At 37.1% G+C, this 15190-nt stretch overlaps 1 protein-coding gene and 1 pseudogene across 7 annotated transcripts in view; both read left to right on the forward strand.

Moving 5' to 3' along the window:
* Cop1 (COP1, E3 ubiquitin ligase) overlaps nucleotides 1–15190 on the forward strand; it is a 122717-nt gene that overhangs the window by 61345 nt on the left and 46182 nt on the right. For all 6 annotated transcript variants that reach the window (XM_030254396.1, XM_030254393.1, XM_006496860.3 and 3 more), the window contains 2 exons: nucleotides 13073–13216; nucleotides 14910–15018. In XM_030254396.1, the coding sequence (XP_030110256.1) occupies nucleotides 13073–13216; nucleotides 14910–15018 (253 nt within the window). The remainder of the gene's footprint in view (nucleotides 1–13072; nucleotides 13217–14909; nucleotides 15019–15190) is intronic.
* Nucleotides 273–666, forward strand: Pou5f1-rs1 (POU domain, class 5, transcription factor 1, related sequence 1; annotated as a pseudogene). Its single transcript, NR_144489.1, has one exon. The product of NR_144489.1 is annotated as a POU domain, class 5, transcription factor 1, related sequence 1 (transcript).

Below are 15190 nucleotides of genomic sequence, written 5' to 3' on the forward strand. Positions count from 1 at the left end.
AGAAGAGACTTTGAACTTTTAACATTGTTGAGACTGCTATAGGCTATGGGGACTTTAAAATTGGACAAAATGTAATTTGCGTTATGCTGTGGCTAGGTATGGCCCCTGTAACTTCCATGTTTGAACAAACCTATGGGGGCCAGGGAGTGGAATGTGATGGTTTGAATATGCTTGGCCCCATGGGAAGTAGCACTATTAGGGGTGTGGCTTTGTTTTGAAGTAGGTGTGGCCTTGTTAGATAAAGGTCATCTCTGTGCAGGTGGGCTTGGAGGCCGTATGCTCAAGTTTCACCCAGTGTAGAAGACAGGGGGGGCTGTATCCTTTCCTCTGCCCCCAGGTCCCCACTTTGGCACCCCAGGCTATGGAAGCCCCCACTTCACCACACTCTACTCAGTCCCTTTTCCTGAGGGCGAGGCCTTTCCCTCTGTTCCCGTCACTGCTCTGGGCTCTCCCATGCATTCAAACTGAGGCACCAGCCCTCCCTGGGGATGCTGTGAGCCAAGGCAAGGGAGGTAGACAAGAGAACCTGGAGCTTTGGGGTTAAATTCTTTTACTGAGGAGGGATTAAAAGCACAACAGGGGTGGGGGGTGGGATGGGGAAAGAAGCTCAGTGATGCTGTTGATCAGGAGCCTGGCCTGTCTGTCACTCATCATTTTGTTCTTAAATAAAGACTGGGACACACAGTAGAAAAAAAAAAAAACCTCCTGGTTGCCTGTAGAAGAGAGTCTACTCCTGGCTGCCTTTGGATCCAGATGTCAAACTCTCAACTCCTCCTCTGGCACTGTGTCTGCCTGCATGCTGTCATGCTTCCCGCCCTGATGTTAATGCACTGAATATTATAAGAGTTATCTTGGTCTTGGTGTCTCTTTATAGTAATAAAACCCTAACTAAGACAATAAATAGATCTTCAGAAAATCTTTAACCTGATTTCTGCTTTCTATGGGCTTTCTGCTATGTTTGGGCTTTATGCATGCACATAAGCACTTCATAGCTATCTCATTTGAACTATGTATAGAAGAGGTGAGTTTTTCACAGAATTGATTTAAACCAGTGGTTCTCAACCTTCCTAAAATGCTGCAGTCTTTTACTATACAGTTCCTCATGTTATGGTGCCTCCCAACCAAAAATTATCTTCATTGCTACTTCATAACTTTAATTTTGCTACTTTACGAATCATAACATAAATATCTGTGGTTTTTGGTGGTCTTCGACAACCCCTGTGAAACAATTGTTTGACTACCAAAGGGGGCTCGACTAACAGGTTGAGAACCACTGATTTAAAATATGTATAGTTTATGATTTAATTTAAGTTTTGCATCAATCTTTTGAGGGTTTGAGGATGCAGCCTGAGTTTTAATTGCTCCAAGAAAAAAGACATTTTACCACACTAAGCACTTGACATTCATAGTGGTGTTGCATTATAGTCTGTTAGGATATGGTTTTGGTCCAGCTTTTATTAATAGCCAGAAGGAATGGCAGAGTAAATGTTATAGAAGGTAATTTTTGAATGCAAGATTTTGTGGACTTATGGAATTAAAGTAAGCGATAAAATAATCAGTTAAAAATATATGAAGAATTTTAAGATGTAAACTCAATTTAGTACCTCTCCCATGTTCATTATGTCAGAGTAATGATTAACAAACACCTGCTAGACAATTCCAACCTTTTGTCTGATTTTAGGTAGCCTAAAATAAAGAACAGTTTCTACATTTAAGAATGTTAAAAACAAGATGTGTTCTATTTTGTGGTGTGAGATTTATATGAAATTCCAATTTTTGTTTCATAAATAAGTTGATAGATTTTTATTGTTCTGAAATGAGTTATAACCAGGCTGCCCTTGAACTTGCTGAGTGGCCAAGGATGACCTTTTGACTCCTAACCCTTATGCCTCTTTTGAGTCCTATGATTATAGCAATGCACTCCCCATTATTGTACATTGCTTGATGGAACCCAGGAAATCTTGCATGCTAGGAAAGCATTGTGCTAACTGAGCTACAGATCATAATACGATTTAATCGGAACGTAACACTCCTGAAATAAATGAATACATACCACTTACCCTACGCCAGCATCCTTCACAGCAATTTAGTGACTTTATTTATATACATATGATCACATGGCTTATTGTTACACAAAAGAAAAAATATTTTCCTCATGTTTATAATTCTTTTTTTTTTTTCCATTTTTTATTAGGTATTTAACTCATTTACATTTCCAATGCTATACCAAAAGTCCCCCATATCCACCCACCCCCACTCCCCTGCCCACCCACTCCCCCTTTTTGGCCCTGGTATTCCCCTGTACTGGGGCATATAAAGTTTGCAAGTCCAATGGGCCTCTCTTTCCAGTGATGGCCGACTAGGCCATCTTTTGATATATATGCAGCTAGAGTCAAGAGCTCCGGGGTACTGGTTAGCTCATAATGTTGTTCCACCTATAGGGTTGCAGATCCCTTTAGCTCCTTGGCTACTTTCTCTAGCTCCTCCATTGGGAGCCCTATGATCCATCCATTAGCTGACTGTGAGCATCCACTTAAGAAAGGTAGACTCTGAATGAATGTTGTGGGAATGTACTTTAAAGAGTGAAACACATGACCATACAGTGAATGTTTTTCAAAATTGTAAAAATATAGTTCCTCCATAAAAGTGGAAGGAGGTCTCTGTGAAAAGTAAAGTTTGCTTCAAGAATAAAGCAAAATGAGCTGTTTCTTAAAACTGGCTTCATCAAAACAGCCTAGACTCAAGACTACATGGAAAGCTCCTTTAAGCTCAAAGGCAGTGTCTTTGGTAAATTAGGCTTCAAAGCTCCAAAGCCTTTGGTAGCCTAAGCTGTCATTCTTTATAGAACTGGTGGGCAAAATGAATCCTGCCATAGCTTATACTCTTGCTGTCTGTATCTGTCATATTAGATTTACATGCATTTGAATCCCAATAACTGAGGTCAGTACAAGTCATATCTGGGGTCTGATAAAGAAGAAGTAGTGTCATGGTCCTAAGAGCTCTAAGTTCTAACATGTAAGGACTGTAATTTGTCACATTTTACAATGAAATAAAATAAACCCAAATTTCTTAAATATTAAAAACATTAGGTCAATTACTCAGCAAATATGTGTTTGGAATAATTTCTTAGTTTTATAACAGGTACATGTATGTGAGATAATAGAGTAATTAGATCTTCACACTTATTTATAATGAGTAGATTCAAAATGCTCTGTATTAGAAATGCTGAGTAGTTTGTCTTTAAGTGTCAAGTTTGTTCTGTGTGCAAATCATTGTTTATAGCTTTTCACTCGCTCAAGGTTGAAATAACTATAAATGTGTATAAAGTACAGTAGTTTGATCAGTAGATGCCAAAGAGGAAAGTTTGGAGATAAAACTAACTGTTTCATGCTCAGAATAAAGACTTGATATATTAAGTCATAAAGAATTTTTTGGTTACTAGAAAGAAGTGTTGTAATGCTCACTTATGAGAATAATGAATGAGGTACTCAAAGATTTTATTTTTTAAAACATGTAGTTGAAACAGTTTGTATCACAAAATGACAGCTATAAAAGAAAGCAAGTGTGATTGATAATTATAAATAGACGAAACCTTTCAAAAGTAAAATATTTTCATAGTATACCAAAACATAAATCTGTATTTATGTGGACTTTTAAAGCTTAGAAATTGAAAGCTGAAAGTAAAATATTATTTCAACGTAGAGAACATGAGATTTCAATTCCCTATGTTGCCTACACACACATTCATGTTAAGTGTGGTGGTTTGAATGTGATGTCCCCCATAGTCTTGGGCAGTTGAATGCTTGGTCCCAGTTGGTGGCACTGTTTGAAGAGACTGAGGAAGTATAGCCTTGCTGGAGGAAAGATGCCACTGCAGGCAGGCTTTGAGGCTTCAAAACTTTGTGCCATTCCCAGTTCATTCTCTTCTGCTTCCCAAACTAAACTCAGAGTAAATGAGCGTCTACTTCTGCCTGCAGCACCATGCTTGTTTGCTGCTGTGCTTTCCCACCATGTCCACACTCTCGTTCCTCTGCATCTGTGTGGTGAATACACCCTTCCTTCTCTAAGATGCCTTGAGCATGGTTTTGGTTTTTTTTTGTTTTGTTTTGTTTTTTGTTTTTTGTTTTTGATCATAGCAATAGGAAAGTAACTAATAGAATTGAGTTTTACTTGTATTTTTTTTTTCATGAAAACTGTAAAGAGAAAACAAATATTTAACTGTTTGAGACACTGAATCAGATCAGTTACTAGTCTGTGCCAATGTTTAACAAAATTAAAACCACATGAGACCTAAATAGCATAATTGGTAAACTAGAACACATCTTATTTTACCCAAGTAAAATAGAAAATGTTTAGAATCTAGATAAACGTTTAAATTACAGAAAATAAAGACCAGAGACAGTATTCTCAGATCATAATAGAATGATAAGATTAGATATTTATAACAAACTTAGAAAACCTATCACCAGGAAATTGTAAAACTTTTGGCAGTTCATGGTCAAAATGGAAGTCAATATGATGAAAGATCTGTATATCATATATGGCTGAAAGGGCCAAGAATCCATTTATTACTGTAAATTCTTAGTAATCAAAGAAAGATAAAAAGAAATACTCAACTTAAAAGGTACAACAGCACCTTCAGTACATTAAAGAGCAAGAAATTCTGCTAGGAGTGATTGTGAAGGAACAAGATTCGACAAGAATGAACAATTTATGGGACTCTGTCAGTCAGGGAATAAGTAGGTGAGGGGAGTGTCTTATGAAGATGGGTAATAGTGGTGCCGAATTTCAAGATAGTAGATAGTAGTCATGGTTAGTTGTTTACTTGTTGCTGTTTTGCTTCTCCTATGTAACATGTGGTGCATGTTTCCTCTCAGTCAAATCACATGTGGAGTGAAAAATCAGAAATCAAATACAGTTGAATATGAGGGAGACAAATTGTGGTAGGTAATGAAGAAAGTGCATTCATAAACTAACAGAAAATGAAAGCCCTGAAGGGTTATTGGAAACCTGCAATCACCTTTTTCAAAAGGAGATAGTTGTCTAGAAGTACTTGGACAAAGTTAGAGATCTATGTGACAGGGGCAAGAGTGACATTGTTAGAACTGAAAGTGCCAATGGTTTTATGGGATGGGACTTGGAAGAATGAGAGATCTTTGGCTAGATGATATTATTAGAATAATCATCTTTACAGTTTTAATAGTCAAGAATTTTGACAGAAATAGATTGCAGAAAACTGAAGAAATTCTAAGAATGTATGGCTTGGTAAAAGAAAGAGTGGTATTAAGTGTTACAGGTGATGCTGAAATGAGAAATTTCAGAGGAAAATTCACTAGAAGACATCATTTATAGCACAAAAGACGCTGAATCCATCTATTCTACTGGAATAATTGATCAAACAAATAAGGAAGAGAAAGTGGGTATAATGTTAAGTGGAGAGTGGTTTGATTTTTACTTAATTAAAATGTGCAAAATTTCTGATCTAGAACTTAATATTTGATGATAGTCTCAAATACATGAGGAATAGCAAATATAAAAGAGAATTATATTGTTGAGGCATTGTTTAACAATAAGAATCAGCTGGTTATTTTGGTGCACACCTTTAATCCCAGCACTCAGGAAGCAGAAACATGAGGATCTCTGTGTGTTTGAGTCTAGTCTAGTTAGAGCCTATCTCACAAATACACATGAAACAAAAAGGAAATCAATATCAGGGCCAGATATGATGGTACATGCTTGTTATCTTAGCATTAAGAAGACTAAGAGTTCTGGGTCACCTTCATTAGGCTAGATTGCTACATGAAACCCTATCTCAAACCATGACAAAAGAATAACAGTAACAAAAAATCAAAACCAAGTGGTTTTTAGTGGCACAATGTTTGTTAAATTAAAATACATTCCTACAGTTGAATTTTTTTATAACCACTGCAAAGCAGATGATGTGGCTCTAGTACATACATCAGAGTGATTGCCAAGGATTATTACTAGATGAGAAGACACCATGGTATAAATTGCCATGATGCCATTCCATCTACTTGATTTCAAAGAACGTACACCTTCTTAAATGTTATGTTTAGGAAATCTCTAATAGGATGCACAGGTTGACCTACCCATTGCTTGTAGGTAGGGCACTTAAGATTAAAATGGAAGCTTGCTCTTTTTCTTCTTTTGTATATGTTTGAGTAGAATATCTTTTTTTAAATTAAAATTTAAAAGCATATTCAAGCTACATTGTAGTGGGGCCTCCTAGTATTAAAATTGGGGCTTTGTTCAGTAGTAAATTATTATGTCATCGTGTCTTATTAAGTTTATCCCTCCTTCTCTTTAAGAAATTTATTCTGATTCCTTCTTTAAAATGAATTATAGTGAACAAAGACACTGTTCAGCTGTTAATAGAACTTGCTAATATTGCAGAAATGGTGGGTTCAGTTTCCATCACCTATATCTGGTGGCTCATAGCCCTCTGTGACTCATTCCAGAAACCCAGTGTTTCCTCGGATAACATTCTGTGCATGCATACAACTGCACACACTACATAAATAAAAGATCAGAAATAATACAATGGAGTAGAAAAGAAGATAGGATTTGATTTGGTAAGGGGCTCCTATACCCTGTAGTGTATAGGAACATTTTTGTAGAGTTCTGAAACATGTCTATCAGCTAGCAGCAAACAGTCCATTTAGATGTTTGATAGCTGAATAATTATGCTTCATTCTGTTTCTTTGTCGAACCTGGGTTACCATTGGCTTCTCATTGCTGTGTCTATTTGTGTTTTATTTGTCATTAACTTATACTGTCTGATCTTTCATATTGAAAACCCTGTAAGGCTATCTCATTCCTTTTTCCTCCTTTAATTTGTTTTCCAGGTTTAATTTTTTTCTTACATGTATGACAGTAAATTTTTTAATTCTGTGCATTTTCTTGTCTGTGGATATGGTTTTGAAAAACAGCCCATTTATTCTGATTAAAATAGTAGTTTTAAGAAAATGACTGAGAGTGTAGACTGAAATTGGACCCCTTGAATTTTTAATCCTTGGCATAACCTACACTAAATGACTTAACATCTAGATGGTAGAGATTTGGAGTATAACTTATGGATAGTGTTTAAAATAATGCTTAACACTCAATGTAATATGTATTATAGGAGCTTTACTTATTAATATTAGCACTTATTGCTTTAGGAGAAAGGCCCTGAATGGCACCAATTTTAACTGACTTTGCCTGTGTTTGCACTCTAAACATCTGGCAATATCTTTTTCATTATAATAATCACTTTCTATGTCTGTGATCTGTTTCTTTGAAATTATAGCTCACTGTGACTCTTGAGGCACATATTCTGGTAAATGAGATTTTAACAACTGTTCTTACTATGTTTTCTCTTGATAAATTCAGTTCTAGTGCTAGGGGATATTAATTTACCTTGTTTGTTATTACTTATCTTATAACTGCATAAACATATAACAGACTGTGAGACTAGTGACAGAATTAAGTGCTTGGGTACATAAAACTTTGTATTGCTCATGCCACATTTTACTGGAAAGATGTGTTAATCAGCTGTACTGTATGGTCTGTTGCCTTGCTGCTTAATCACTTGACTTACGGCCCCTTTGACAAAGAGTGTGTCAATTTCTAATACTGTAATTATGTTTTTCAACTGCTGAAATGGATCGTGGTCTTAAACAATTGAAAACTGCAAAATGTGAAAGAAAATACAATCTCCACGTTGTAAGAATGTCTCCAATAATACTGTTTTTCAAAGTTAAAAAGTATGCTTTGAAATAAACAAAATCCTATGAAACTGAATTGTTTTTATAACAGTTTCATAAATGCATATAATTTGTCATATCTCCCTTTCATCTTTTCCACCTGTAATTCCTACTCCACCACTTTCCCCTTCCAACTTTATGAGTTTTTATTGTACTTTGAAAAACAAACCCCCTGAGTCCACTCAGTGGCACCTCTATGTACGTGGTTGTAGAGCTAACCAGTGATGCATAGGTAGCTTCTGAGAGGTTATAAGCCTGAAGAAAATCAATCATCACAGCTGTATGCGTGTTCATTGCACCGCTCTGTCTGGCAGATACTGTACTATTACAGATATTCCCTGGCTCTTACAAGTGTTTCTGTCCCCTCTGTCACGGTGATTTTCTGAGCCCTGCTGAGGAGGAAGTCTGATATGGGCATTACATTTAGAGTTAAAACACTCCACAGTCTCTTACGTTCTACAGGTTGATCAGTTGTGAGTCTGTACTTAGTGCCATCTACTGAAGGGCAGGAGCACACAACAAACAAACTTTGATGATGGTTGACAGATATACTGATCTAGTTGCACCTTTTAGGACTTTAAAACTGCGGAGAGTGTCATTGGCTGCTCATACTATTCATAGCACAATTGTACCAGTGTGGCTATTTCTGTTCATGCCAGTCATCATTGAAGCTGGTAAGGTTCACAGCGGGGGTGGGGGGTAAGATTGTTGACCTCCCCCCCCCCCAATAATAGCATGCATAAAATTTCCTGCTACTATTGTCTTAGGGGTTTATTGCTGTGAAGTCACCATGATCATGGCAAATCTTATAAAGGAAAACATTTAATTGGGCTGGCTTATACTTTTAGAAGTTTAGTGGATTATTGTCACGACAGGAAACATGGTGGCATGCAGGCAGACATGATGGTATTGGAGAAACCCAAGAGTTGTACATCTTGATCAAAGGCAGCAGAAGGACACACTAGGACTAGCTTGAACATATGAGACCTCAAAGGCCATACCTCTTAGTAATGCCAAGCATTTTAACACATAAGTCTTATGAAACCCATTCCTATTCAAACCACCACAACTCTGGAAGCTAGCCAGTAGGGGTGAAGCGTCTATGTCAGTACTGGTTTGTTTTCTCCATGTCCATTAACTCCAGTCTGTCATATCCTCAGTATTTACCAATGGACTTTTCTTTTCTTTTCTTTTCTTTTCTTTTCTTTTCTTTTCTTTTCTTTTGTCTTCCTTCCTTCCTTCCTTTCCTTGCCTATATTTTTTATTAGATATTTTCTTCATTTACATTTCAAATGCTATTCCAATAGTGCCCTATGCCCTCCCCCTGCCCTGCTCCCCTACCCACTATTCCCACTTCTTGGCCCTGGCATTCCCCTGTACTGGGGCATATAAAGTTTGCAAGACCAAGGGGCCTCTCTTCCCAATGATGGCCAACTAGGCCATCTTCTGCTACATATGCAACTAGAGACACGAGCTCTAGGAGTACTGGTTAGTTCATATTGTTGTTCCACCTATAGGGTTGCAGACCCCTCTAGCTCCTTGGTTACTTTCTCTAGCTCCTCCATTGGGGGCCCTGTGTTCCATCCTATAGATGACTGTGAGCATCCACTTCTGTATTTGCCAGGCACTGGCATAGCCTCATAAGAGACAGCTATGTCAGGGTCCTTCCAGCAAAATCATGCTGGCATATGCCATAGTGTCTGTGTTTGGTGGATGATTATGGGATGGATCCCCGGGTGGGGCAGTCTCTGGATGGTCCATCCTTTTGTCTCAGCTCCATACTTTGTCTCTGTAACTACTTCCATGGGTATTTTGTTCCCTATTCTAAGGAGGAATGAAGTATTCATATGTTGGTCTTCCTTCTTCTTGATTTTCTTGTGTTTTGCAAATTTTATCTTAGGTATTCTAAGTTTCTGGGCTAATATCCACTTATCAGTGAGTGCATATCAAGTGACTTCTTTTGTGATTGGGTTACCTCACACAGGATGATATCCTCTAGATCTGTCCATTTGCCTAGGAATTTCATAAATTCATTCTTTTTAATAGCTGAGTAGTACTCCATTGTGTAGATGTACCACATTTTCTGTATCCATTCCTCTGTTGAGGGACATCTGGGTTCTTTTCAGCTTCTGACTATTATAAATAAGGCTGCTATGAATATAGTGGAGCATGTGTCCTTATTACAGGTTGGAACATCTTCTGGGTATTTGCCCAGGAGAGGTATTGCTGGATCCTTAGGTAGTACTATGTCCAATTTTCTGAGGAACCACCAGACTGATTTCCAGAGTGGTTGTACAAGCTTGCAATCCCACCAGCAGTAGAGGAGTGTTCCTCTTTCTCCACATCCTCGTCAGCATCTGCTGTCACCTGAATTTTTGATATTAGCTATTCTGACTGGTGTGAAGTGGAATCTCAGGGCTGTTTAGATTTGCACCAATAATAGAGTTTTCAAGTTCTGGAACCGAGAGCAGTTGAAATATCTTGCAGTGTTTCAGGGTCACAGTGGGAGTTCTTTAGGACCCCAGTGAGCAAAAACTTTAAAAGAGGGAATTCATATTTACACTGGACTTTTTATTTGAGTCTATGGTGTCTAGGAATAGCATTTTTCTGACCTCCTCTTTTAAGGTAATTTCAATTAAAAATTTTTTTTTAATTTTCTTTTTTTATTAGATATTTTCTTCATTTACATTTCAAATGCTATCCCAACAGTCCCCTATACCTCGCCCTCCCCCCTGCTCCCCTACCCACTCACTCCCACTTCTTGGCCCTGGCGTTCCCCTGTACTGGGGCATATAAAGTTTGCTAGACCAAGGCGCCTCTCTTCCCAATGATGGCCAACTAGGCTATCTTCTGCTACAAATGCAACTAGAGACACAAGCTCTGGAGGTACTGATTAGTTTATATTGTTGTTCCACCTATAGGGTTGCAGACCCCTCCAGCTCTTGGGTACTTTCTCTAGCTCCTCCATTGGGGGCCCTGTGTTCCATCTTATAGAGAACTATGAGCATCCACTTCTGTATTTGCCAGGCACTGGCATAGCCTCACAGGAGACAGCTATATCAGGGTCCTTTCAGCAAAATCTTGCTAGCGTATGCAATAGTGTCTGCATTTGGTGGATGATTATGGGAAGGACCCCCAGGTGGGGCAGTCTCTGGATGGTCCATCCTTTCGTCTTAGCTCCAAACTTTTTCTCTGTAACTCCTTCCATGGATATTTTATTCCCTATTCTAGGGAGGAATGAAGTACCCACATGTTGGTGTTCCTTCTTCTTGATTTTCTTGTGTTTTGGAAGTTGTATCTTGGGGATTCTAGGTTTCTGGGCTAATATCCACCTATTAGTGAGTGCATATCAAGTGACTTCTTTTGTGATTGGGTTACCTCACTCAGGATGATATCCTCCAGATCAGTCCATTTGCCTAAGAATTTCATAAATTCATTGTTTTTAATAACTGAGCAGTACTCCATTGTGTAAATGTATAAAGCCAGTTGTTAATGAAGACTACACAGGTCATTGTTTATGACTCTCAGTTTTCCCTCAAGTATTTTTAAGTTAACTGGTTAGTGCTTAAACATTTTTTTATTAAAAACTAGTCATTTGCCTATTAATTCTGTACTTTCACTCATATATTATAGTTATTTTGATTTCTTAGTAGTACCTGTTTATAAATAGAGGGAATGTATTCAAGGATTATATAACTGATTCTTATTTGAGTTACTAGGTGTTTCTAAATTATCTGAGTTAAAGATCAGATTTCAGTTCCAATAGATGCCATTTACCAGTAGTGTCTTTGTCATACTTTCTCTGCTGTGATAAATAACCATGGCCAAACGCAACTTGAGGAGGAAAGGATTTATTTCCATTTATGGTTCCACAGCATAGTCTATTATTAAGGGGAAGTTAAGTCAGGAACTCAAATACTGCAGGAAGCTGGAAGCCAGAACTGATGCAGAGGCCTTGGAGAAGTGGTGTTTACAGTCTTGCTCTCTATAGCTTGCTCAGCCTGCTTTCTTAGTGCACTGAGAACCACAATGGGTTGAGCCCTCTCATATCAATCAGTAATTAAGAAAATGAATTTCACGCTTGCCTACAGGCCAATCTCGTGAGGCCATTTTGTCAGTTGAGATTCTCCATGTCAAAGAAATTGCTTGGGTTAAGTTGTTATAAAACTAACCAGCACAAGTACCATTGCATTGTCAGTTGTGTGTGTGGGGGGGGGGGAGGGAGGGGGGGGGAATAGTAATTAGTGGCATCATCTCTGAAGCCAGACTACCTGATAATTAAAATATCATTTCAAATCACTTAAAAGTCAGCTACCTTTGAACAGATCACTTTACTGTAATCCTCATTATTCTAAAAATGTTGATAATAGTAATAACTTTCTCATATGGTAGTTAGGAGAAATAGTGATTATTTCAGTGAGAATTTCTCTAGGAAAAACACTTAATTTATATGGAGAAGTATTGAATATGGAGGTTCATTCCAACTTTCACCTGCATTAGGCAATTTAGATTTCTGGCCTGTATGATAAGTATGGAGGCTGTAGTTACATTCTACAAAAGTGAATAGGATCTTGTATTTTGCACTGAAGTAGCTTATTTTGAAATTTGTGTTTCAAAGAAGCTACAAGAGCATAGTGGATTCCCTAAGTCCTGTAAAAGGTGCAGAGGGTTTTTTTATATTCTCTGTTTGTGTAAAAAGGGATATGCCGTGACTTTTTGTAATTCAGAGAGATAGTATTTGTTTGGGGAATAAGGAATAGACTTGAGGTAGAGTAATGATAACTTAGTTCCTTTTTTTGAGAATAGTCTGTCCCTTTGTCACCAATGACAAGAATTTATGAAAAAAATTTATTGGTAATTTTCTTTCAACACTCATAATATTTCAAACTATTAAAGGTTTCCATACTAGGATGTAATATGGTTATTAAAGCTAAACTGAAAAACAGGCTGGGTGTCTTGTAACAAAAGTTCATGTTGACAGTTACAGATCTATACAGTTCTCTGACACTTGTAATTCAGTATCTTGATGACTTAATTCTGATCATGTCACCTAGTGAGACTTAAAGATATTGAAGAAGCTGTCTTATTTGGAGGAATAGAAGCTCTTTAAAAAGGGAAAATGTCAGCTGGAGACACAGCTCAGGGGTATCATATTTGTCTAGTGTACATATGTGCCCTAAGTTTAAGCTTCAGCACTAGGGAAATAGGGAAAAAAAAAGTAAAATGCAGAAAATTTGCTGTAGATAATATCACAGGGTTGGATACATAGCCTCATAGATGACATGTGTGCTCTCCTTCCCCTTTAGTATTGAGTTTGACCGGGATTGTGACTATTTTGCAATTGCTGGAGTTACAAAGAAGATTAAAGTCTATGAGTATGGCACAGTCATCCAGGATGCAGTGGATATTCATTACCCTGAGAATGAAATGACCTGCAATTCCAAAATCAGGTATTTCTCTTTTTTTCTTGGCATAAAGTCGTACACATATAGCTGTTCATATTAGTGCTAAGTATGACATTATTGTATATTTTTTTCCATGAGACTTTCTCATTCAGAGAGCATGCTTTGGTTGTATATAGAGAGGATACTTTGTGTGAAACAGTTTGTGTACATTTAGCCAGCAGAATTGGTGCTCTAACTCTTGTGAATTCTGAGTATTCATTGTATTAAGAAGTCGAATCCAAGGTATATGTGTTTATATGTGTGTTCTAATATGAGTGATAAACTAGTATCATGTTCTTTTTTATTTACTAATTCATACACAGCAGTTTGAGAGCCCGCCCATTTATAGTGGCTTCATACTTGAGATTTTTTTTATATTCCTAAGTAGAGACTACATTGCAAAAATGAATTTCTTAAATGCTTATGTGTTAGGCATTGTCTTAAGTGCTCTTAACAGTTATCTGACATGGTTACCATTATTACCCACACTTACAGTTGAATTGCACTAAAACCAAAAATAAATAGCTTGCCTGGGATAATCTAGCTAATATGTAGAGCGGTGCAGAGTGAGGGAGTTTAATTCTAGAGTCTGTGCTCTTTAAATCCCTTTGTACATATTTATAGCATATAGCCATTGCAGTAAGATTAGTTGTATAACATTGTACTTTAAAATGTTATAGTAATAAACTAAGCAGAATACTTGGTTCATTTTAGTATTCATAGTCAGCATAAAGGAAAATGTAATAAGTTTTAAGTGTTGCTACTGCCTGTTTTATCATGGGCACATGTGCAAATGAATAGTGCTTTATGGCACATTCCAGTAAATGCCTGAAATTGCTCAAGGCCAAAACCTACAGGCTGAAAAGACCAATACCTAAGCACAACTAACAGAGCTGTCCAGTTTGATTTCACCGGTTATGAAATACACTAAGTTAACCAGAGCTGCAGCTATTAAATACCAGATCTGAAATTAGAGTGCAGGTTTGTCGGAATCCATAGTGGAAAACTGAGTTTATTTTAAAATGCAGATGATCCCCTCCCAATCCCTAAAATTTGCCATAAATACAATGGAGTGCAAAATACATTCTTGGATGTTAACTGCTTTTCTTAGTGCTTTATTCGGTAATCCACACATTTTAGTGTGCATGATTTAACTCTATATGTCACAACAATAGCTTATTGCTTTAGATGCAGACTTTTAGAGAATAGCTAAAATCATAAATGTTAAAGCTTTAAATCTGTGGCATGATTTTAATTGGAATTTCAATCATACATTGCATTGGTCAAGACCCTTTGAATGTAAAACTGAAATCCAATTCAGACTCATTAGTTTAGCTTCATGATTTGGCACAGCTGAATATTGGGGCTCAACAGTTTTTAATATCTGTCATTCTGTCGTACCATTCTCTGAGCCATCATTGTCGTTAACAGTTACCCTTTCACATGTTACAGAGGTGATCAGTAGCAACTCTCAGCTCTGTCTGTCATCCTCTGTGATCTTAGTAAAAAGTGGTAAACTTCAGCGTTTGATTGTTTACTATCAATCAGAAAATCTAGATATTCCTAACATCTCTTTCTGAATTATGTGAAGTGATAGAGACCATTTGAAGAGTGTTTATCTTCCTGAACACACTGAAATGCATTTTGCCCCAGTGTTACTTATTTACATCTTAAAGGTTTAGTTTTTTCTTTTGTTCAGCTGTATCAGTTGGAGTAGTTACCATAAGAACCTGCTAGCCAGCAGTGATTATGAAGGCACTGTTATACTATGGGATGGATTCACAGGACAGAGGTCAAAGGTCTATCAGGTAAATATGGATACTAACTATATATTTAAAAATTATATTTTTGTTTTCTTAATTTAAGGTATTTATATGCTTTATAATTAAATTTTTTCAACCACTATTTAATATTTTTATACTTAAGATAATTGTGTTTGTACCAAATGCTTTTCTAAAGAATTTCTCATATGTTATTTTT

The sequence above is a fragment of the Mus musculus genome, chromosome 1, assembly GCF_000001635.26.
Source record: "Mus musculus strain C57BL/6J chromosome 1, GRCm38.p6 C57BL/6J".
Taxonomy (NCBI): Eukaryota; Metazoa; Chordata; class Mammalia; order Rodentia; family Muridae; genus Mus; species Mus musculus.